Source organism: Aythya ferina (genome assembly GCF_964211825.1).
Source record: "Aythya ferina genome assembly, chromosome: 7".
NCBI lineage: Eukaryota > Metazoa > Chordata > Aves > Anseriformes > Anatidae > Aythya > Aythya ferina.
Window position 1 is genome coordinate 3,028,337 of NC_140302.1, and position 25,948 is coordinate 3,054,284.

Here is a 25,948-nt window from a genome sequence, read left to right on the forward strand (position 1 = left end):
TCAGTAATCACTTCAGTTCCTCTAAGAAAATCAGTATCTTTGTTTCAAGACTGCACATGGTGATCAGGTACCCTGAAATCAGACCCGTTACCCTAACGATATTCTACTTCCCTGAGTTCTTTATGCAGTTTCTGAGCCTTTACTTTTTCTTCTAACACATTACTTTTGATTAGCCCTGCTTCTGAAGGCAAAATACACCGCTGCTGTTCTCATTTTTAGATTTCACACCCTTCCTACCCGTCTTTGCCTTCTTTGAAATTAACACTGAGGATACTGCGAACCTCCTGACAATACTTTTTTGTTCTGTCCCCTATTCAGACGCATGACGTACTGGTACCTTTGATTGAATGCTTCATGTGAACACTTAGAAAAGGAGACTGCAAAGTCCACTTTGTGTTTCTCTCCTCATTCTTGGAAGAGGATGAGCTCATGTCAAAAATGAGCTACAAAGAGCCCTAAAGAGGTTGAAGATCCATTACCCAAACTGCACGCAGGTATGACTCGGATTATGTAGAGGACATCAAAGTGAACCTAAGGTTTCTAAGCACCTGCACACACAATACACGTTTAACATGTTATCAGTCACCGCACTAGAGGAAGCGTCTTGCTTCTAGATGTGAGCATGCTACGTGCTGGTCAATGGAAATCAGAATAGCAAAGCAAAATTGTAACTGACAAGCAAAGCTCAACGCCAAGATACTTAAAAGACTCCTGAAATCTCAAAACATGCTTCTTTTGTGTATATATTACCTACATCTATGAAAAAACGTGCCATGACTGATGGTTTTTCAATGTTAACCTTAAATTTGAAAGTCTAGAAATCAGCAAATCCATTACATAATATAAGGTGACGGCCTTAAGCAAATGGGTTTACTGCATACCCTGATCTTCAGCAAAACCAGACAGGGCAACGAGCAGAAGGCTGATGACTCGCAGTCTCCTCTCTGTCATAGCACTGCAGATGAGCAAATGACTCCCCTGCAGCACGCAGTCTTTTCCCTTAACCTGCACGTACGTTGTTCAAGAAAACACAACTCTTGTCTATTGACTTAAACCTTGGCAATTAAGACTTTCAGTTTTCCCTTCCTTCTTGGCTGGACTGGAAAGATCGACAGACTAACCCACAGAAGAATTAAATGCCCTGCAGGGTTTTCCTCTATAGCATGTTCCTCATTTGAAATGAGTTTTATTCGCAAAAATAAATACGGTGCCTCTTTCAGACTAGTTTTTCTACAAGGTTTGGAATATATCCTGCACAAAGATGTTCATGCTGATTTGAAGCCCTTATGAAATGCAAATCAAAATGCAAATACATGGGACTGCAATTTTATTTTTTAAATATACTGTAGAATGTTCTTTATATACTTCATCCAGCAGTGGTCCCTGCTCCAAGAATGACGATATACTGCAGAGAAGACAAAGGGCTTATGGGCCAGAAAAATACAGTAGGAGTAACTCTTCCTGCCCTTGTGGGAGCCAGTCACATGAAGCAACACAACTACCTGAAGTCTGCCAACCTATGCCAGGTCTTACAGATCTCTGCTGCTATTTTATTTTGCCTTTGTTCCAGATCGACAGAGGAATTCACTTCTGGTGGAATGGACTTTTCCACTTAATGATCTGAAGAATACTTGAATCTGCCTCAAGTCTCTTAAAGTGAGAATTCTCAGGTGCTGGCAACGTGCTGGACTCCTGGAAGTCATAAGGAGCAAAAAGAATGAAATTTTCCTGAATAACTAAGTGATCCAGTGTTTTTCTGAGGATACCTTCTTCTCTCTTCTGGTGCATTAGAGCAGAACAAGTTGGAAGCTACAGAGCACACCATCAGGTTAAGACACCACAATGCTTCAACCAGACCCACTGCTCGCTCCTGGCAGGAAGCAGAAATCTTTGTTTGGAGAAGCGTTCTCAGAGAGTTTATTTAGCCAAACACAAGGTGTCATTCAAAGTCACAGGTGAACAAGTACAGATCACTCACAGTGCTTCTAAACTCCTTTCAGTCAAACTCAAACAGGAATTTCAAAGCAAGTATTCACAGAAAAAACAAGTCAAAATCTAAATACAAAGAGAATTCGCCTTTGAGCCCCATCCACAAACAAAATATTGTTTGAGATACTGACAGGCATCCGTGGATGACCAGAATCTGCATGCTGTCCAACAGGCAGCACACAAAGCTCCTTCTGAAAGGCTTGAGTGACTGCAAGCTCCTTTTCCTTTTTGGGTAGCAGGACATGTCTGTGGTGGGAACACTTCCGCAGCTCTCTAGCTCTCCAATAAGCCTTGCGCTATTAAACCAAGATGTTTCCTCAGCAATTTAAACTGTATTTTAAAGTCACTCTTCATAACCTTGAGGGGCGGAAACAAGTTCATTAAATTGAGAGGTGAAAGCCCAGAGCATGAAACAAAAGCTCAAGAACGCATTCAAGTACAACTGCCACCCGCCCCCCCAAACACGCAGCCTGCGTGCTGCATATAGGAAGGTGTGGAAACTCCACCATCAGCTGTCAACCCTTCCTTTTCAGTGAAGGAGAGGAGGAGAACTGACGATATGTATTCCAGGAAAACCAGCCCTGGAAAAACTGTGGCTTTTGGCACTAAGAAGGCTTAAAGTGAAGCCTTGAAGACCAAGTCTCAACACACGTCATGCAGTAAACCCTGCAAACGTTTACTTGGGAGAGCGCCTTCCTTAGCCACAGTGTCTACATTTGGCTTCAATGCATAAAAGGCATCTTTTTAGGATCAGTAGGAACTCATTTCAGCTAGTGTTTTACAGAGAACGACTAAGTAGATTTTGCAGTCCTCACAAAGGTCAACACCACATTAGTCCTCACCATCTGTGGCTTAATTAACTATAGCTTCCTCTGGCTGCTTAGAGGTTTTCTGATGATTTAGGACACGAATTAAATGAAAACTCGTACGTAACCAACCTGAGAGTCATGTTTACAATGTTGACACAGTATGAGCTGCACACTAAAATAAGCATTTCATTAGTACTTTAATGGTAGAGGGACCACATTTAAATTCAAACAGTGCCCATGAAAAATTCAAGATCAAAGAGTCAGGAGCTTGAACCTTCAGTTTCCTGATCACATGCATTTACCCAGCTCAAATCATTTTCTGCTCAGATTTCCCCTTGTTTCCGACCACACAACTTATCAACACTGCTTGAGCTTACTGCACATTGAGAATTGCATTAAGTCATTTGACACACTGCTTGGCGTACTGCCCTTTGACTTTAGCCATACCTGCATACTTCAAAACGAAGTGAAAGATGCCTCAGAAATAGTCATTTCACCTTGAAGATTTCCCAAATGTATATTCATAAGAATTCCACGTCCGTGCCTCCTTTTACTCATCCAAAACATGTGCACAATCCTCTCCTTTCATTCCTTGACAACTAGCCTTCATTTATTTATTCCCTCTTCCTTCCTCTTTTATCTTTCACTTATTATATCACCTGACATATATCTGATTATACCACTATCTGTAATAGCCTTTCTGTGGTTACAATTCTAACAAACCTTCAAACTTAATACTGATGTGCCTGATGCCAAGCTTAAAAAAATAAATAAAACCACCAGGAAACAGTGACATAAAATCTAGACAGGCAGGTTATCAACATTCTTCACATTACCTATGAATTGATAACTTCTCTGTGCCATGCCACAAGTTTATTATTATTTTTTTCCTGTGGCAAAAGATGAGAATTCGTCTAGAGCAGAGAAACTGGCCGCAACTGGCACCAGCTGCATCCCCTGGAGTAGGCGGGACCGTGGCCAAATGGACCACGGCAAATCCCTACAAAGCAACAATTAACTTTAACTGCAACTAAAACTAATAGATCTGCTGGGCCGCACATCTTTGTGAGCACGTGCATCGCCCACCGGTGTGTTCTTTTTAACTCGCTGCCTTCTGACAAGTCCCTGGCCACCGGCAGAAGGCTGAGAAGTTCTGGGGGGAGATGCTAACTTCCCAGTTTACCTTAAACGGCTTTGTCTGAGCGAAGAGGAGAGGCTCAGGCTTACCAGGCGACGTTAGTGCTTTCTATGTAAACCCAGCCCACACTTGACCTATTTTCTGGTGCTGCTGAGTGCCCGGTCACCATTTGCCTCATTCCAACGCGGCAGCTGCTGGGCTATGTCTGAACCGGTCAAGCCAAGCCTGAAGGCGCAGCCGTGGCCCCTAGACCAGGCCCAAAGTCAGGATGAGGCCGGCCGTGCCCGCAGGTGCAGGGAGGTGCTGCAGGGACCGTGCTTGCCCTACCTGCGCAGGCACAGTACGGGAACACCAACCATTTATCACTTTACAAGAGGCTCCAAACGCGCTGTTAACAAAGGGACAAACATGCATAGATATTTTAGACCACATACATTTAAGACTGCCGGTTATTTTCAGTATGTAACAGCAGTACCTATGAATAGAAAGTTGACGCTACAGGAAAAGAAGATGAAGCCTAAAAATTTAGTAATATTTCAACTGTCAGTGAACTTCACATCTGTCAGGAAAAGCTATCAATTTTTCTTTTGCTCCCCACTCCTCCTTATGCCTAATACTTGTCCCCACACACCCTTACTTCCTTCCTCATTTCATCTGTACAATTAAAGAGTTGACGCTGACTTTAAATTATAATTATCAGGTTTGAGAATTAGGGGGAGTAGGGCTGTGCACATTTCTCCAAATCATGATTTCAGGCTTGGAAAAGCATCATGGCACTGATTAGTTCAGTTCTGCTGGAATAATTCACATCCCTAAGAACAACAAAAAAATCTATGGAAAAAATATAAAACTATGAAAGATTATGCTATGAAAAATGTATTAAACTTGGGAACATAAATTATACAGGAGAAAATCTAGCTCATCGTCAAGTATTTTAACTCACAAACACAAAAACAGAGGTACTTGCCTTCCTGTAAGAGTACTGATGTCTCAGGTGAAACACACATGTTGGAAAACCTGCTTTTTTACAAGTCAGCTCACTAATCCCATAGCTGTAGATGAGAATCCAGGATGGAAAGGCAAAAGGAAGACAAGAGCAGCACACGGAACAAGCATGCAGCAGGGAAGCAAGCAGCCATCAATGCAGAAGCAAAAGCAAACCTGAGCCAGGCAGATGTTGCCACAATCGACTTAGAAACCGCTCTGGTAACTTCTCCAACAGTCCCACATTTGAAAACCAGGGATTAAAGAGAAGAGATGACCCTTACGCTGACGGGTTATGTCACCCTCCCCCTGAGCAGCTGGGACGAAGTGCTGTCACTCTAATTCCAATCTGGGTCCTGATCTGATTTGCAGATTAGGAAGGAAACAGAAAAACTATTTGGCTGGGCTGAGTGGGACGGAAAGCGGAATCTCCTGACGTGACGTCTCAGTTCGCATCTGATCTGACAACTTCCCCAGAGAAGGGGCTCCTACCCACCGAACTGCTGGCCTGACAGCTTGCCTTTAGAAAGCCACAGTAACCATGTGGCATTTTTGCACAGAAAATAACATAAAGCTCAAGTGCACAGTACTCCTCCGTGCCCATTTCCTCCCTCATTTTGGGGAGGCAGCCACGTTTGCTTTTCTTTCACTGTCCATGCCAACAGCCAACAACCCTCCAGTGGCATGGGGACACCGGACCAAGCCTTGAAGTCACCTACCAAGCAACACGATGCCGCTACCACAGCTGTCTATGGGAAAAGAAACCTCAAAGCGCAGACATTTCCCTGAAGCAAACCATTAGCAGAGACAAGTTAATGCTAACAAGGAAAGGAACAAAATGAGAAGATAGAAAAAAATCTTTTGTACATTGATATTCAAATTTAAAGCTAGACCCAGACACCTCATGAAGCATGAAGAGCACTCAGAAGGTATCTAACAACTCTCCAAGTCATATCCCTTCAAGGACAAGCTGTACGGATGGAGATGCCTTTAGGCAACAAAAGGAGGTGTATTCCTTTGATCATCAGTGGTCTGAACAAATGGGCCGCTAGAGAGGCGGCCTAAGATCCCTAGAAATCAAGCCACGAGTTCAGTTCTTGCTCAGAGACAGACAGTTTCATCAGACACATCTACCTGGCATTGGGGACAGAAGTCCCTCACGGCAGCTTCAACTGGCCGGGCTGCAAAGCCGCACACAGCCAGCACAGGTAATGACAGAGCAGCTCCCTCACCTCTTATATCTAAGGGTAGTTACCTCCAGCACGTCTTTTATACCTCGCGTTACTCAGCAAGACGGTGTTCATTGACAAGACTACTGCTAACTAAAACCTTAAGGTATTAAAAAGCAAAGTTCTCTCAATTCCAGTCTGCAGAACACTATCCAGTACACGGTAGATTGAGAAAAGCTCTTACCACCACCTCCTGAAACATTCATTCGAGTACACGTCACTGCTGTGAACCACTCAGCTCTGTAATTTGAACTGCCATTAGCTTAGCCCAGCAGCAGCTGCAGAACCTTCTGCAAATGTGCTCAATTTTATCTCCCAAACCTGAACTCTTCAGGAGCGCTGGGAAAGCTGGGTTGGGAAAACAAGTTGGACATTTTCTTGCAGACTTTCATTCCCAACACTGCACTTTCCTGGTGTCAGGGACACGGTGCAGAAGCTGGGCATGCAACACCGTGCAAACGTGGAAATGCTGCCTCTGCTCCATGACAATATTCAGAGCAGAGGAGCCATCATCAAGCACTTTTTCACGCTAAGGGCTCTGTTCTGACCTGCTGGAGCCATTTTAGGTGTTTTCCCTATAAATAACAGAGGCCTGACCAGCTGGGATGCACATCATATTTGGATCAATGCTGCAGCTCTGTCCAACTCCAGAGAAAGCAGTGGCCGTGCCTTTTTATGGAACAGATGAATAATGGTCTTGCAGACAGGAAAGATTAAATTGCTAATCAGAAAACGCGGGTATTTCAGTTGTTGCTGCAATAAACACGTCGGGGTAAACCTGGCAGAGTCATTCAGTGGTTAAAATTGACACAGTGCTCATCAATTTCACAACATCTGTCCGTTGCTAGAACTACTTGCACACAGAACCAAACCCCAACCAAAAACATCATTCAAGACTGTATTACATCACTTGAGGGGGAAAAAAAAGCAGCTTGTCAAGCACCATACTTTAGCTACAAAGTCTCATGTATCCTAAAATCTGCTTTAACCTGATTTTGCTCGTTGTATACCAATGCAGTGGGAAGAACGCATTCACACAGCCTCTGTGGGTGAAATATAATTTCTATATTGTGTGTTTACAACTCACTAAATAAAGTTATAAAATACGAAGTAGTTTGTGAGATACATGGAAATTAATGTGCTTCAAACCCACTTGCTCAGCAAAAGCACACTGAAATACTGTAATGCTGGCAGACACACACAAGAAGAGGGGGATGCAAGGAAAAACAGGAATAGTTAATTTTAAATCCATTCAAAAGACAGGAAATGTTTGCTAGATTGAACAGGACAAAAAACCTGTATAATCAGTATTTACAAACAATGGTAGTAAAAAAAAAAAATAGAACTATATTTAATCTTGTAGTATACTGTTAGGAAAAAAAGCTTGATGAGGAAAAACACTGGAAACCAAGCTCTCTAACGTCAAAACAAATACCGCACTTTTATTGGCAAAGTTTTCCCAATGTCTACGCAAACAATAGTATTTGTACTTGTTTTCGTTTTTTAAAAAGAAACCAAGTTCGGATAAAATCACAAGTTTCTTCAAAGATATCCGGCCTGAAAAAGGGCTTCCACTTCCACACTTTGTCCATTCCATCTGGAAGTGCTGCAGAGCTCAACTAGTACCATTGCAAGTTGCTGAAGGCTGCAGAGCACAAACCCTAGGCTGCAAATCAGTACATCTGCTAGGTGTCATTCCAAACACAGCAGAAAGTTATGAAGACACAGAAGGACTACAATTAGCTGGGGTACTCCATTTCCCCTCCTACCATACCTCTGCAGAAGCTGATTGCACACACTACCTCACAGACCTCTTAATGATCAAGATTGCACAACCCTGAGGAAGTCCAAGTCTGACCTCCCCTTTCAAGTAATTCATGGATCTCTGTGTAAGTGAGGTTTTCAACACGCACAGCCTCCTGCGAGGACAACGTAAGATGCCTGCCCATCACCGTTCATTACCTCCAATCTCTCAGCTGTACAGCCTGTCCCCCAGCTTGGAAAGGTGCTTGGTTTTCTCAGTGCAAAGTTGCTCCCATAAAATACTGTACATTCCCCGTTTAAAAGCATAACAAAAACTATGGAGTGTCGTACTGTTCTGCAGCACATGCATCAACAGTTCAATGTTACATCAGAGGAAGGATCAAAACCAAACAAAGCCACGAACACCTCATCAGATCAGCTATATTTATCAGGTCAAATGCAAGATAACAATTTTTTCTTGTAAAAATTGAGTTCAATAAACTGAGAGTTCTCCCCCCCAACTGAACTGCAATAAAGATTGCTCTTCCCTCCCCTACATAAGCACTCCCATGCAAGGGCTGCAGGATTTTACCCCCATTTAAGCTTCAGAGCTCCCCAGGGCATTGGAATTCCCAATCCCAGCAGATGGCAACTATGTGGCAAAGTGCCAGCTGGATATAAAAAAAAAAAGTCAAACTGACTTTTGCAGGAGCTGTGTGTCTGCGTTATGAAAACGGGGGTGGTCACAGTGCCACCTAAGAAAAACACTCGTGAAAAAAAAAAAATGGTTTTTAATCGATCGAATGTGAAGATTGGAATTGCTGAAGGACACAGAAGCAAGGATAAGGACTCCTCCTCCTTCTTCCGAGCAATATTTCCATGGGCTTTTACTGGTGAAAAAGTAATAATTTCTATGAAACACAGGAAGTTCCCTACCCAGGCTAAAGGGCTAAGTAAGCCCTTTCTCCTTAAGAGATCGAGCTAAAAGAGGCACACAGTTTCATTCCACCCACTGTGAGAATAAAGCCAGGTCAAGTCCTGGGGTACGCAGCAGCTTTGAAGAGAGGCCCAAATGGAGGCCGAGGAGACGACCTGCATCTCCTATTCTGCAAATGGAGGGTGCAACTCCCTCGCTCACTCCTCTCTCCTTGCGACTGCTCCGATCAAAGTCTTCTCTGTCCCACACTCGTAGCAGGCAGGGAAGACTGGCATGAGTCATCTGACCCACTTCTAGCTGCATTTAGCCTTTTGCTTCCCCTCACGTTGGAAACGTACACTGAAACATAGATGTGTCACCATCGAGCTGTTCAGACCGGCGCTCTTTACAAGGCTGCCAGAAAAGGCAGCTGGACTGCCGATGGGTGGTCCAGACACCAGAGACACGGAAAAAGAGGGAGGCAGCTCTTCAAGACAACGCTGAGAAGAGTTAAAGATGCAGAAAGTTGTGTGCTTCTCTGTCAGCCGTGGAGGAAACGAAACCGGGAGCGGAGCACATGATGGCCACGGCCGCCAGCTGGCCGGCACCCGGAGTTCCCGAGCTGCCTGTGTCAACCTCAAAGGGTGGGACAAGCCCAGCAGCTCCCGCCTGCCCGGTCAGAGGAGGTACAAGCTGATGGGAACAGCAGTTTGCAGCTGCAGTAGCTATTTTTAAGCCTGAAGGAGAAGTCTGAAAGAAGTCTGCACTGTATGATTATGGGCTGCTTAAAATACATGCAGAAAGATACCTTATTTTACTCCCTCTTTCAACGCGCTTCAAGATCTTTTTCCATGTATACATGTTATTGCTACACAAGGCCTGCCACACCACTGGTTTGTTTGTATGAGCAAGGCAATGATGCAAAAGCACGCAGGCCTGAAATACCCACTACCTGTCCGTAAGAGACAGAAAAGGAGAGTAGTGGAGTTGCACAACACCCTTTTCTCACGCCTTACCTCATGGCGTACAGAACTGGGATTTGTAATGTATCTAGGAGTATTTCATTCCTCAATCTGGGGTTGTATTTCTTGATTAGTAGGCAAGTTTATTATTATTATTACTCGAACAATCTTCAAGGTGTGTTAGACATTTGATCTGTCAGCTCTCAAGTATGCAGTGCACATTTAGAAGACCGAAGTACACACACCTATCATTTTGCATGTAACACCTCCCACGGGGGATTTCTCGGTGCCATATCTTTACATCTGGAACCTTCAGTACAGAAGTAGACGGGCTGACCTTACCATTTTGAAATACTGAGGCAATCAGCCTTGTCTGAAAAAAATAAAAAAAATTACATGAGTTGTCCTTAAGGAGAAGGTGAGTAAGTAGGTTGGACTGAAGAAAAATTCCACCACAGAGAAGAACTGAACTGTGTTTGGTTTGATTCCTTTTTTTTTTTTTTTTTTTTAAACCAATACGCAGGGGACTTTCAGAAGATTGTGTGCACACCCTTCCACTTCCTTCCTTGAGTGGTGAAATACCCCCTTGCAGGAAGCGTAATGCTTGTGAAGGAACTTCGTTTGAATTCTCTGCCCTGCCTTACCCGTGCACGTTTGTTCCAGCGCTGCATGCTCACAACCCCAACACAGACACACAAATGGGATGAGGCAGCACCACGAGCCCCACGCCAGCGAGCAGCCACCCCAGGAGGCAGCGAGCCAGCACGACCGCAGCACTGGGCAAGCCACAGGCTCACCCCTGCCCAGCAGAGAGCTGTAAAGCACCAACTGCTGCAGCTAGGCACACTGACTGCTGGTCTTTACACACTCGTATGGAAAAATACAGTGTAAACTGCTTTTTGTTATTCTTTATTTGCTTGGCCAAAGTGTAACGCAACTGGCTCCAGCTCTTCAGCTGGCTCCAGCCGCTGAGCGCAAAGCCCAGGCTCCAACCCGCCAGCGCCGTGAGCGGTAGGACCCAAGGCCACGCTGCTGAGATCGCACACACCGTACACTGAGCTCCACTTCTTCACAGCCCCGTCTCGGGTCCTTCAAGAAAACTGCCACGCTTGAACAACTGAAGGCATGATCTGCTGCTTACCTTACTACGTGTAACATAACTGACAGATACGTAGCTGTACCATTCTGGGGCCAGCTAAGTTGTTGCTATTGCAGAAAACAATTTTAGTTTTAATTATTTTTTTAAGTTATACCTGCATTTGTGTAGGCTTACTGTGGTTTTGCTTAACATATTTTTCCAACAGATGTATTTGGAAGCATTTTCATTTTCAATCTATAGCGAAAGCCTTCACAAAACTCACCAAATTTGTTGAGTTTTATTTCCTGAGCAATCGCAAAATATACACGATATATTGTGAATGCAAAGCAGAACAATACTAGAAACCTGTAGTCTTGAAATGTGGTATGTAAGTCCACTCTTCCAGATGCTAGTTTAAGACAAAAAAATGCTTGTTGCAAATTTTATGTCTATCACTTCCTGCAAAGGAGCATAATTTGCTTAGCAATGACATGAAAATAACCACGGCAAACACATTTACATCTGCTTTCTCCTCAAGATCCTCTTGTCACCACCATAAAAAGAACTACATGACTAAATGGCCTGACCAACCCAGATTAATGAATGAGTCATTCTCAGTCACACACAAGTTTCACGTAGACAATAATACCGTTTGTATCCTCCGTGAAGCAACAGAGATAAAAGGCACCGGAAACAAGATGTAGGTTGGCGTTTAAGGCACCGCACACCAATTCAGAGGCATTTTTGTGGAAAAGGGCATGATTCAAGGCAGATGTATGGGAAAAAGAAAAGTCGCATACCGCTTTTAGATGTAAGGTACAAGTTCACTCACCGGTGGAACACTTGCTACATAAAACATCGTGAAGATAGGAAAAATGGAAAAAGGCCGGTATAGTGCAGCTGCACAACCTGCTTTTACTAATGACATTCATCTAGCTCTTACGAAGGTTGCTGAATCTCTAACAATTGAAATATGTTTATTTATGCAAAGAGCAGACATGGCATGGGAATCTGTGGTTCATGATTCCCGAGCGAGTCCTGCCAAAGTGTCTTTACTCTTGTTCTGGAAGAACCACTTCTGGTAATGAGAGTAATTTACTTCTTTGCCTACTCCAACTTTGTTTTTCCTGCCAAGACTAAAAGCATGCCAAGTGTGCTGTTTTCTTTGCCCTGAGCAGTTGTCACCTTCAAACCGGACAGCACCACCTTATTCATGAAGCCCTTTAGCCCAATGGTTACTTTACAGAGCACTGTGTTTTGATCAGAGCTCATCTGAGCAGAATTCATACCAAATGCTTGCCTGCTGCCCATTACTAATATTACAAGTACACGCAACGATGGGAAAAATTACTCAGTAGTTAAGAATTGTATCTGAAGTGAAATGGAGTCTTCCCACACAGATTCAAACTTTGTTTGCTTTGGCAGAAAGGTACTGGAATTTTAGGCACTAGCAGCAAAAGGCAATAAAAAAAGTGTTTAGATCACCATGGCCTCTGAGGACTTGGTATTGAAAATGCACAGCCATAAGAGCTTAAAGCAAAAACTAAATACATTTAGAAAGACAAAGTTAACTCATCTCTGCAAAAATTAGTCCCTCACTTTTGTTCTTCTGCTCAAAAACAAGTTAGCAGCGTTCCAGACCAAACAAGGAAACAAAAAGGCCATTTTTTCTACTTTTGAGAAAACAGATTTTCACAGGAAATTCAACAAGGACTTATCTAGGATCTGTTCTCATGGCAAAGAAAAAGAAGGCCTTCTGGAAAAAAAAAAAAAAAAAAGTGTACAAAACTACCTTACAGTGACTTAGGGTTAAAAATGTGCAGGCTGATTTCCAGAATTAACCAAAAATAACAAGCAAAACAGAGACAATTTTCCCATTTAGGAGTATTTTAGGAGAAAACAGTCCCATGATCAAATTCTTATTTCTGTCTAACGCACTGCTGGTAACATTCAGTTAACATTTAAAAAATGGTTTCTGTTCTCTTAAAGACATTATCATCCAGTGAGTTTCTCTTCTGTACAATTAAATTGTAGAATCCAGCAATGGGACATTGGTAGGCCTGCAAAGAGACATTCCCAAGAACGTAGTTTCCAAAACTTATCATCAATCAAATAATAATAATTTTAAAATCTCTGTGCTATTCATCAGTGAGCTCAACGTTCTTTCATGCATCTACATTTGATATCTGAGCAATATACAGCTAAGACACATTTTGGATGTCTTTTTACTTATAAGGAATCTCCATCAGCAACCTTCTTGCAATGATAAAATGAAGAGAGAATTTAGGCTTCTGTTATCAACAAGCTACTTATAAGCAATACAGATCAGCAGTCTCCATCTCAGGCTTTAATAGGCAGCTGCTTGCTCCATGAAGGGTGGAACAACCTCACCTCTCACACAGCAGTTGCCCTCCGTGTGCCAAAATAAAAGGCCAAGAGTTAGGCAGATGAAGCTTGCGTTTGGAACATTTCTCACAAGTTACTGCGTTCTACCAGCTTTTAGTGAACACCTCTTTTAAAACCGAAGTTGTTAAAGCTGTTAATTACAGTATTACCTACCAAGATGATATATAGCTAGCTGTTCACAACAGACACTTTCAAAAATGACACCTTCAATTTCTATGCACCTTCCCAAATTAAAGTGCTTTTGTGTCTAAGACTCTAGCAGTGAGCATTCCCTAAAGTGAAGGGCCTAAAACGCATACAGCACAGTTATGTTACTGCCAGCCTGGCTTGGCAACGGGCTGTTTTTAAAAAAAGGCAGTCCTTCTCAGAGATTCAATTTGTTTTGCTCAGCTCGTCTTGTGAGAAATGATCCATTGCCAAAAGGAGACTGATTACTGTTACCGGAATGAACGTTATCAGAGACACGATCTTGACAGATTTCACACAAAGGACAGACGCTAGCGCAAGTATTTGCTTTGTAAAATGAATCTGTAAGATTGCGGCTGGACTCTGAGGGTGAATTTACACTTCATGGCTCAGCTGATTTAAGAGGCTGCCGCTGCCAAAGGAGGATATCCCACTCTGTGTTGCGTCATCCTGACCCCCCCCCAGGAGGCCGCAGCACTCCTGCACCCTCTGCTAATCCAGCTCTGCTCATTAGCAACACGCTTCCCCCCTCCTTTTTGCAAGTCAAGGTTGTGCTGCTTTAGAAGGCTGAACTAGCTAGCGTGAGGTCTGATAATGGGAATTGTCCTTTTCAGCAAGGCCAGGCTGTTAGAGCAGCTCGAGTCATAACATGTAACTTCATCCTGACGAGAAGCGATGAACTCCTTCAGCTTCCCCACCGTGGACACACAAAAGCAGCAGCCCTGCCACACAGCGAGCCTCCCTCTCCTTTCCCCAGCTTTCTGTCGCTTCTCGTTTTCTAGCTCTATATTTGGCACTGGGAAAAAAAGATCTTGGTGAAGGAGGAGGGAAGAAGGGGTGTCAGGACAAAATTACATAGCGTTTATTCAGGGCCATCTGTTATTCCAAGTCTCAAAGCACTATTTCTGTATCACTGCAGTGTACCATCCCAGCCGTGAGAAAGAATTCATGGCGATTCTAATTGCAATCAGTCCAGTGCAAGCTGAAATACCCAAGGTTTTCTATTTGTCATAAAAGAGATTTTTAGGGAGGGGGGATAAAAAATTCATTGCTTTTACTCTTCTTTAAATACATGCACATTAATATACAAATGTGTTTCTAATTAATGAAGTAGGCATTAAAATCACGGATATTAGAACTTTTAGTAGTCTTACAAACCACAGCATGGAGAAGTATTTCTCTTTTTTCAAAAAAAAAATAACATTTTCTGCTATCCATTCTCAGAGAAACAAGAAGTCAAACATCAATGTAGCATTGCAAAGGCCTAGAAATCAAAGCCTGGCTTCAGAAGGATGGCTACTATCTTTTATCTGCTCTACAATTAACTGCGCTGATTAACCTTTAAAGGGATCAGATAATTTCACTTGAAAGGTGGTTCAGTAATATTAGCTGCATACTACTCACTCCTCAGCATCATCAAATTCCCCAGAACCAGACATAATCTTTCACAGAACAAGGAACATTCACTGCCAATAATCAATAGGAAATCGTTCCTGTAACATACAACTTGACTGTAAAAAGGACTTTTAACAAACACAAGGATATAACTAAGCTAAATGAGCAGTACTTGCACAGTAACCAAATTTCTTACCTGATAGGGCTGAAAGGCACTATCTTCAGTTATAAAATCCAGCTGTTTGTCCACAAGGAATTCTACTGCAGTAATTGAATTGTATACACTTTTTCCAACCAAGGGCTTGAATGTCTGTTGAAAAACAAGAAAGAGAATTAACGAATTAAAAAAGGCTCAGCACATCAAGCCCCTAGGACTGTATAAACACTGACATAGCAGTTCTTCCATCAAAACAAGTTAAAACAGAGTAACAATTGCTATTTATACAAGAACGGAGAGTTAGGTGTTTTTCGGTTTTCCTCTGTGCCGTTGGTGGAAAAACTAGCAAGAAAAGGGAACTGCAACATACATTCTTCCTTTCCCTCATTGTTCTTGAGCAAGAGTGTTTACCACAGAAGCTCAAAGTACAGGAGCACGATTATATCTTAAACATACAGCTTAGCACGCAGATCCTCTCCTTCTGCCTGCAGGACTAGCTAGCGCAGTGGTAATTATACTGAGGACACTGAGGTGGAAACAACTGCAGACACGAAAACGCTCCCCTTCCTGTTCTGAAATCGTTCACCTTGCCTCAAGTCAACCATCTCATTTCCCTGCCCGTCTCTGCATCTATTCTGACTGCTGCCGTCCTCCCCCGCAGCCGCTCCTCCCTGCAGCACCCGGCTGCTCTGACTGCTCGCCTGACAGCTCGCCCCGTGCCCCCGGCCCCACACCGGGGAGCGGGACTCCTCCTGATCCGCGCTGCCAAGCGAGGGCGAGCCGCGGGGAGTGGAGAGAGGCGAGCAGCAGGCTCTGGAGCAGGCCCTCGGTGCCATCTGGCCGTGTATTTGCACAAAGCGCCCTGCCTCTCGCGGCCCCCCCGCAGCGAGGCGCAGCGAGCTTTGCGCAGGCGAGTGGGCAGGGAGCGCGATGACGGAAAAAGCTCTCCCCGAAGAGGGGCCGAGCGGTCCCGCTGGCGCTGGCAGGGTTTCCTGGAACAGAAGCGCAATGCGAGCGCGACTGAGCGGGGATGTACCAAAAGGAGATGAGTCAGGTGAAAAGGAAATCCCAGCGGATGGAGGAGAGAAAATGCAGTTCTGAAGGCAGACGGCGAGCAGTAAGAGGAAGGCGCTAATGAACAGCAGAAAGAACAAGCAGGATGTAAGGAGAACAAACACAGAGGAACAGAAAAAACAGGAACCTTATTCGACAGGATGGAAAACAGGGATGGGGGGGAAAGAGCGAAAAGAAACGTACCCTCTGAGCCCCGACTCTACGGCCAGAATTCAGGAGGAAGAGCCAAAGAGGAGAAACAAAGGCAGGTCAAACCAGACGCCGCGCCGCACGAGCGCTGCCCAACATCTGTGCGGTGCCGCCGTCCCTGCAGGACACCGCCGGCTCACGTGCCCGCCCGCAGCAGGAGAGCCGGGTTAGACAGGGGAGCCCAGGGTCGCCTCCGCCCTTCGCAGACGGGGAAACTGAGGCACGTAGCGCTTACGTAACTCGGCAGAAGCCACCTCAGCAGGGCAGCCGCAGAGCTGGTGACCTGCCTTCAGCCCGTCCACGTGTCAGCCGCAGAGACAGAGGTCGTCAGAGACGCACTCAACATTTTATCAGGCTTCATTACCTACTTTGCAAAGGTGTTGCCTTGCGATTAGTCCAAATATAACCCAAGTCTCTACGGAGACTAAGCTGGGGCCCTCATTAAACAAATGAGAGCATTTTATCAGAGCTACACAATACTTTCTAATAAATATATCCAACTCACAAACATTCAGGTTTAACACGCCGCACTCTCATTTCTATTTTATTTAAGGTTTCACTTCAGTTGTTACCTTCCTTGTGCAAGCAAGGGGGGAAAAAAAAAAAAACACCCAACAACCTATCAGGCAGCCAGCCAGCCATCTCAGTAACATGGTAACTAGATGAAAGGGCTGGGAGGGCAGAGGAATATGATAATATGCTAACTACCCAGTCTGAATAGCAAATAATTATTTAACCTCTAAGAGTTCAGAAAGGGCCTTTGCTCTTGCATCACTTTTCTAGAATGGATCTTGTATTGCTAATGGTTTGAGTTAAGAGAGGGTGGAGCTCACACGAAATCGCAAAGCATGAGTGCATAAACCCACAAGTGGATAAACTTTTCTTCAAAAAAGTCAGCGTTGTAGTCTTTCAGTTTTTAGTCTGCCCCCACACCTCAGCAGACACTGCTCTACTTTTTCACACCGATTCCCTTCTAACTTTCCGTCCTATTATTCAGGTCAGGAAACACGGTTCTGAGTACAAACAGGACATACCACATCATTAGCTGAAACGAAACCGTGTGGAATGCGGCTTGCAGTTATCGTTCAGGATTTAGACAACACGACAGATTAAGGTATGTGTGAGCCACCGGTTTATCTTACTGCTGGTATTAAAAGAACCAGTTCCAAATATAGATCTGTGAGCGTGATTATGCTGAGAAGAGAAACGTAATGCCTCCTCATTTGCTTTCATAGATCTAAGCCTCTAGACAGGCCAACGCCCCCAAAATACACATGTGAAGGATGCAGACTATCCCACAAGCACAGAGGAAAAATATGTAAATAAATAAAGCAAAACTATGCCATGTCACACACCTCCTCCTATGGGGACGGCTGCTCAGCTGCATGCAACTTGCCATTTTTCAGGCACTATTAGAAAACCTTCCCCCTATCAAAGACCAACAAAACCCCACCCTTTAAAAAAAGCTGGCCTTCTGGGGAAAGCAAAGTCCAGACTCCATCAGCTCGGAGCGATATGCAGGCCACCACGGAGGTACCCAAAGAGGGACAGGCTGGGGACTGGAACAACCCTCGTACAAAAGACGTGACCAAACTTCACAGCACGCATCACATATGCACAAAGAAAAAACGACTAAGAGCACGGCAGGCAAGAGTCAGCTACCGGAGGCAAGCATGCAAGGCATGTAACGACATGAAACCCGAATTAAGAAGGTCCAACGAGCTCCCTGCAAGCTTTCAGGGGAAGGCGCTCCCTCTTTCCATTCCCAAAGCGGAGGACAAGTCTAAGGAGAATCAGGCATACTGGCTGAAACCAGTAAAAACCAAACATCTTCAAACTCAAACCTCCCTTTCAAGCTTGCATAAAGCTTCCTTTTACCATCCACGTTAACCCAGCTCCCTCTAGACCACAATTAAGCAAAGGGCTCGAGCACACACTCAATTTTAAGTGACGCTGGATTCCAGCACTCTCCTAAGCTACTACTTAAAAATAATAATAATACTTTTTCACCAAATTAAAACTCCCACTTGGCCAAATGGCTCTCTGTGAACACAAACACTCGGGCTGCTTGGCTAGCAAGCCCCCCTCACGCCGACGAGAGTTTCTTTCTTTCCTAGCACCTCCCCTCCCCCCCACCCCCAGTGCTTTTACCCCAGCTCACACGAGAAATAACCTGCCTGCAGGAGGCCCCCGGCCCGGCTCTCAGACAGCGAGGAACACTCAGTTTGGGACTTTCCTGAAACCCAAACGCGTTTTGAGAAAATCCTGAGCGCCGTCACTTCGCAAGCAAGCCACCGCAGCACATTTTGCTGGCGCTCGCCAACCCTTCCCCCGTGCCGCCGATTACTCACGGCCTGCTTCTCCCAGCCGAGCCGCCGGTTTATTTCTCCTCGCAGACGCCCCGCGGCAGCCGCGGCCCCGAGGGGCACGGAGCGGGCTCTGGGCCCTGCCCAGCCCCGGCAAGCGGCCGGGGCCGGGGGCCTGGCGAGGGCAGAGCCCGGCCGAGCCCTGGCTGGCACCCAGCACCAAACGAGCTTCGGAGCCCGTCTGCCTTCGCACAGAGAGGGCGTTCGCTTTCTTAAGTTGTTTAAAAAATAAAAAATTCCCTCTAGAGGGATTTCTACCACCGAGAAAACACCCAAAAAAAAAATAAAAATGAACCCAAGGAGCCTCCCCCGGGTACTACCTGCAGCGTCGCTATCCACCAGCGCGGGCAGCCTCCTCAGAGCACCCCAAAAGCCGAGCAGCTGCTCTAAAGGTAATTTATGCGCGCTGTTAGGCAAACTTTTCCCCGGATCGTTTCGTAGCCCGGCTGCTCAGCCCGCAGCAGCGCAAGCCCTGGCCCCTTCTCGTTATGACACTGAACCACTGAGCTCCCCGGCAGCCCCGCTTCTCCCCCCCGTGCTGCGGGCTGCCTTGTGCTCCAGTTGGGGCAGGGGAGCGAAACGCAGCTCCCCGGGAGCCCCAACCCTCGGGCTGCGGGCGCGGAGCCCCCCGTGAGGGGCGCAGCCGGCGGCCGCCCCAGCCGTTGCCCCGCACCGGCCGCCAACGGCCGCCCAACGGCCGCGCTCCCCCCACAGCTCCCGCATGGCCGGGCCCGGCCGCGGGGCGAACAAAGGAGCGCGGCCGGGGGGCCCCGGGGAGGGGCCGGGGAAGGGGAGCGGGGGAAGGGGGGTCCCGCCGAGCCGCCGCCGTCCCCCCCCCCGGCCCCTACGCACCTGGCTCCGCGCCCCGCGGCGCGGCCCGGCCCGGCCCGCGGGAGCTCCGCGCCCGCCTCCGCCTTTGAAAGGGCAGGGAAAATGGAGCCGCGCCGCTTCCGGGTCGGGCCGGGCCGCGCCGCGCCGGGGGCGGGGACGGCGCAGGGGGAGGAGGAGGAGGAGGAGGAGGAGGAGGAGGAGGAGGAGGAGGAAGGCCGGGTCCAGCTCCCACCTCCCCAACTTGCACACGCCGCAGCACGAGTTTTGATGCCAGTGAAAGCCAAGCGTTGAGTTCTGCCCCTCACGGAGCACGGCGCGTTCCCGCTGCCACCGCCAGCCGAGCGGGCTGTGGCAATATCCGAGGCAGACACCGCTAAAATACACAGCACAGGACAGGCAGGGCTGCCCCTTGGCACAAAGCTTTATTAATAGCCTGCGACTCAGTAACAACAAGTATTAATACCCCGCGCAGCAGCACCTATTCGTTACCACGCAGGGATTGTGCTAAAAATTCCCAAGTGGCAGCGGCCCTGCTGGGAATACGAACCGGCATCCCCATCTTAAATCAGCAATTCCCATCTTAAAACAGCAATTTCAAAAATGAGTGTCTTGAGTTAATCGTCCTGAAGCCTATGGAAAATAATTGTATCAGGTTTGGTTATGACATTAACAAAACAGCACACTTTGGAGCAGCTCGTGTAATAGTCACATTATTTTAGCGGTGTTTCCAACTACTGTTTGCTTCGTCTCACAATCGGGCCTGAACTCTGCCAAACGAGCCATACTATAAGCTTGCAAAACAGAGCTGCCTTTGTTCTTGGGCACTGCCAGTCCCCTATGGAACAGGCAGCGCACAGCACTGCACTCAGCAAACAATCCATGACCTTCAATTACTGTCCTGGCTCACTGCCACAGGATACATGTATTGCTGCTAACACAGCCTGCCCTATTTTGCAGATAGTCGCTAGAACCACAGATAATCACTGAAATTGATGGAGAAAGGCAAACATTCCCTTCTTCAAATCGCAGTCGCAAGTTCAGCTACGGCACAGCCCTGGGCGGCTGCAGCAGCACCCCCGGGCTGAGCACGAAGCCACATGTGCGGGAAGGGTAATACTGCAGGTTTTGTATTTTTAGAGACCACACGAAAAATTCCAGGTGACGTATCGCTTCGCCTTCCTCGTCAGGAGGTTTTTGGGTTGTTTTGTTTGTTTAGAGGTGGAAAGCACACTGGCTTGCATTGGCACAGCCTCACGAGAGCTGCCTCCCCCTCTCCCTTCACCCCCTCTCTTCTCTGTTTTTGTTTGGATTTTTTGGCTTCCCCCCCTCCCAGAAGCCTTTAAAAGCCGTGCAGCTCCTCCGCCAAGCACATGGCCGTGCGGCGCAGGCAGGCTGGGGAGCGGAGCCGGGCACGGGGCCAGCTGCAGCCCCTGCACCCGCAGGCTGGCCGCCCGCCAGCGCCCAGCCCCGAGCCACCGGCCTTCTGCTAGGCCACCGGCACGGCGCAGCCGGAGACACAACAAGGGCGCAGGGAAACGACAGCACGCACGCAGGCCGAGGGGGGTCTGGCTCCAGCCTGTTTTCGTTACTCGAACGCAGGGCGCAGCAGAGGGATTTACCCGTAAAACACGGTCCTTCCCCACGTGTAACCCGAGAAACGCATGCGTGGGCTGCTGCTGGCAAGGAAAGAACACATGTGAATGTCATGAATGAATAAATATTTAAACTTTAAAACAAACAAATGAAAGTTATTTAAATCGGCCCTCATGATTTAAATTAGCCTTTCTCTACTTATCTTCTCGCTGTGCACGCTGTCCCACATTTCCCTAGCGGGGCTGGCTGCGCCGCAGCGCTGCTCCTGCAGAAAGAGCGCCGTGTGCGAGCAGAGCTACGGGCGGTCCCACCAGCTCTTGGATTACCTACCCACAAGTGCAAACGGCGTGCTTCCGTGCAGAAAGCAAAGTCCAAAGGAGGAATTAGCGTGCGTGGAACAATCGTTACTACTCAGGCTGCAGCACGGAAAATAGAGTAACCGACATTTGGGTGCCATTTCCATTGGCAAACTCGCCTTTTTGGTTACAAAGAAGGACAAAGACTATTTGGAGACAGCCACACATGCAAGAACTTCACCGGGCCATCTTTAGTAATTTTTCACAATTGTGAAGCAGAAGACAACACGCACATGGAGGAACACAAGCAACAGCATAATACCCTACGCTACAAGAGTGCTGTTTTTACACTTACTTAAAATTGATCCGATTTCAAATTTGGTTTCTAACCTTTGCAAAATTTTCAGCCAACTTCTGAAATCACTTTCGTCCTTCCACAGGCAACCATCATGGCTTGTGGTGCTGCATGCATCAACGTGACTGTGCAACTTTCCCCATTACTTCATCTGACACCAGCGCTGTAATCGCAGCTCTGGCAATAAGCTCTGTTTGTAAACTTTGCTATTTTTGTGGTTGAATCAGTGTCCCTGCTGCAACAGACCAATAATCTTGGTAAAGGAAAAAACAAAAGCATGGCATTAAAGAAGAAAATAACAAAAGCCCTTGAAGGCAATGGTATTGCCTGAGCTTGCTACCAAGGTTTAAATGATCAGCAAGCTTCAGAAACTACACATTTTTAATGTTCACAAATAATTTCAGAGATGGTTGCTTTCGTTTCTCCCAAGACAAGTCACAATTCTTTAAACAAATTCAACTTGCTCTTTCAGGTCTTCAGTAGGTTTTTGTTTGTTTCTACAATTGCTGTAGTTTCGTTTCTTCCTAGCCCATTCGTACCTTCCACTGGCTCGGTTTCCATTTGCAGGCTGTCGCTAACATTTTCTCTACCTCGCCTCTGCATTATGCCATTTACAGGCACAAACCCTTTCTGTAGGAAACCTGCAGAACTGTGCTCTAATGCCAGATTTATGATTTACATCCAGAGACAAAATATTGAGCAGTTTCTCGCACTTCCCTTTGTGGATGTCTGTCATCTCAAGCCCGGTGCTGCTGTAGCAGACTCGCCTTTTCCTATTCCCTCTCTCTTCGTTAGCTGAACAGAAGTGCCACGACCTTGCCACTCACTCAAGTCCAACAACATCAGCGTCATCTTCAAGCGTGTGACCTCCTCTCCCTCAGTGCTGGGTCCAGATTATGTGAAAATTCTTCCAGAGCTTATAAAACACAGGAGATTTTTACCCATTCCCACAGGTAAAAGCACCATCCCATACATTCTGATGACTCAAGCCCCTGCTCTCTGGCCTTAATTAACGCCACGTGCCCAGCTCAGACCTGCCCAAACTGCTGCCACAGCCACCCCCAGCCCACCAAGCCCACTATTTGCCCTCCCATCGCATCAAACCGTGCCTTTGGAAGTGGTGTCTCCCGATCCTACTGGTGCTCATTTATCAATTTTGAGAACAGCTTGCTGGCAGCACTTGCAGAGCCGATTCATTAACATCTTTGTTTTCTCCTTAAAAGTCTTGCCTGCTGTAATGACCTCTAAAACCTTGAGGATGCCTTGGCCACTGCTTTATAGAAGCCTCATCTTCCCTCATAAGCAATGCCTGTTTCCCACCTGGCTGTCTACATGTGTTTTCTGCTCTTGACTTACTCAGGCATTTTAACTCTTTTGAGCAAAGAGCCCTTTTCATACCACGTTCATTCTACAATTGATTGCACAATGAAATCCTGGGCTTTCATACGGGTTTCCAAGTGCCATGGTAACGTGCCACAACAGTAATTAACCTTGGGACTGGATTCTGTCTTCCACAAAGCCAGCATGACAGTTTCAGGATCATAATGTTCTTACCCACACTCCTTCTGCAATATTCATCAACCCCTTTTTAACTTGGGTGCCATCCATGTTTTTCAGTTTTCACACTTCTTCAGCCTTCTTGCTTCCCTCACAATAATGCCAAACTCCCTCCAGCTCATTTCTTGGCTTTATTCTCTCCTTCCAACCCCACCACCAACATTCACAACATTCTTGCATCCCTTCCCCTGCACTTACTGGCTGCAATGTGCATTTACAGGGCCTCCTTCCAGCCTCACCTCCAGCAAAACAACCCGACCCAGAACACCAGCGCTGGGCTTCTGACACGCGCTGGATTGCTGCTCGGCTGATTCAGCATCCGGCACTGCCTCTCATAGTTCCCACTAGCTGAAGTCCATTACAGGGCCGGACTCCACCTTTCCCCCTCCCACTGCTTCCTGCCTCCTCTCAGACTGCACTCCCCAGCGCTCCTTTGAAGTGCCCCGCGCTTCCTGAGAGTCACCCGAGCTGCCAGGCCGAGGCTCCCTCTGGTTTTCCCCCTGGAGCCACCTACCCGCCTCACTCACCTTTTACCATCTCACCCCCTACATCCTCATTAACGTCAGCTTCCAGAGCAGTATTTTTCCCCCAGTTGTGCTGCCCTGCCGCTCCCTCTGTCCTCCCCTTCCAAAGCCCAAGGCACACCACGGACCAGCTCGGCCAGCCTCCTTCCCATGCCGTGGGCTGTATTCCAGCTTGCATTTTTCTCTTTGCTCTTCTCCAAAACAACCTGGGGGGCACCCTCGTGACGTAAAAGCCAGCTTCCCACTGCCGTGCCGGCTCCCTGACCGCTCAGGCTGCCAGCAGCCCCTCTGACCCAGGGCCCTCTTTTGGGAACGGGCTGGGTGCTCCCCAAGGCAGCGCCTTGCTCCAGACATCCCTTCTGCTGGTACTGCAGCGGTGAGAGCACGCCCGTGCTGATATTTTCCATTCCCACAGTCTTACAGCAGTATCCAAGCAACTCTTGTAATAGCAAATGCTCCCCGTGAGCCTGACGCCACACCCAGGACACGCAACAGATTTTGACATCACGCTATAAAATGGTCACTTGGGCCAGCCCCAACAGCTCTGGTAGGCAGAAAATCTCCTCAGGGAGAGGAACTGGCTCCTGAAACGTAGCTGGGATGAGGAAAAAAAGTATTTCCAATGGGAGCTCCTGTTTGGAGCTGTCTGGGATAACAAAAGCCTCAGAAGCACACAAAACGTGAATGTAAGAATCTCAAAACAAAGCTTAAGGACAGGGAGCAGGATTTCAGAAGAACACGTCCTACAGAAGCTGCGAGAGGGAAAGACCTGCTTCAGGTTATCACGTGAAACAAGCTGTCACACAGAAATTCAGATTCAGTTGCTATGAAGCCAAAGCCTCCTTACCAAGGCCACCCCTTCCCCCTCACTCCTGTACTGACAGCCGTGTGTTTCGCTGTTAGAAGAGTAAGAGCTGTGCAATCAGCGCACCGCATTCGCTATCCATTCAGAAGGGCGTTGGGGTTTTTTTGGGAGTACTGCTGAGAAGGCTGCAACTTCTACTCCCTCCTCCTTCCCTGCCTCCCCTGTCCCCAGAGGATCACAAATGGCATTCGCCAGTTCCGTACTTTCTATATGGGCATCTTGGGTTCCTGTAACAGGGAACGGCCACTGCAGGTGGGCAGGGATTGCTCTGGCTTGGGAACCACCGCCTCTGTGCTCTGGGACATTTCTCTGCTTTCCAACACTACTTTTTTCCTTTTTATATCCTGAGCATGGACACAAAGCACAACAGTATCTTGACAGTACCGTTTTCCTATTTCTAAACACTGAGATTTAAATTTTAAGCCACACAGACGCAGCACCTTTCAGTCATCTTTGTAAAATGTTCCCCCTTGTTGAGACAACACTCCGGTCCGTACTCCTCAATAAAAACACCGGACGATTCACCTCACCTTCACGTGCCATGGAACCACGGAGAGATACAATCTAGTTTCGGATTATAATCAGAAACATCTTTTAACCTTTTTGAGCAGTGTTTTCCCTGCTATGTCTGTTCTATAATAATATTGTGACTGCGTCAGAATTCCTCCACTGCCACGCAGCTGTCAATTCGCTGCTTTGATGCCTGACTATGCCGTGTAGAAGGCTTGGGAGAACCTCTCAAAGAGGGAATTTATTTCTTTCAGGACAAATTATAAGCATAAACCACCAAGACGTCAAGGTTAAAAGTTTACGCTTGCTAATAAACAGTCTAACGGAATAGACAGTGTTTCAGTCAATAAAGGCCTGCATCAGAATAATGCTGAAATATGTTGAAATAAACACCAGCATTATCCAGTAAAAAAATAAAAAAAAAAGAAAAAGAAAAAAAGAAAATAACCTAGATATCATACTGGACTACCCCCTCTCCCTGTGTTATTTTTAGATTCTCACATCTGCCCTTGTACACGCTCATCCAGCAACAACCTTGATGGACAAACACTCTCTTTTCTTTCAGGAAAACACAGGACAGATGGTGTTGAAACTATTTCTCCCTGAGATAACAAGTTTTCCATTTTTTATAAATTCACTCATCTTCAAACTGTGACAGCTGTGAGCTTAAAGATAAAATCAAAATGATCCAGATCTTGTTCATCTCCTTTCTCTAGGGTCTCTGAAAGGTCACACGAGTGTGTCCCACTTCAGTTTCCCTCTAAATGAGAAACGCATTTCTTTTGCAAGCCCAAAC

At 46.6% G+C, this 25,948-nt stretch overlaps 1 protein-coding gene across 6 annotated transcripts in view; it reads right to left on the reverse strand.

The window, feature by feature from the left end:
* JMJD1C (jumonji domain containing 1C) overlaps nucleotides 1-25,948 on the reverse strand; it is a 184,829-nt gene that overhangs the window by 72,459 nt on the left and 86,422 nt on the right. For 3 of the 6 annotated variants that reach the window (XM_084526466.1, XM_084526469.1, XM_084526471.1), the window contains exon 3: nucleotides 15,032-15,145. In XM_084526466.1, coding sequence (XP_084382592.1) covers nucleotides 15,032-15,145 — 114 coding nt within the window. Of the gene's footprint in view, nucleotides 1-15,031; nucleotides 15,146-18,432; nucleotides 18,585-19,473; nucleotides 19,566-25,948 lie in introns of those variants that run through there. The other 3 variants (XM_084526470.1, XM_084526468.1, XM_084526467.1) reach the window with 3 other exon arrangements.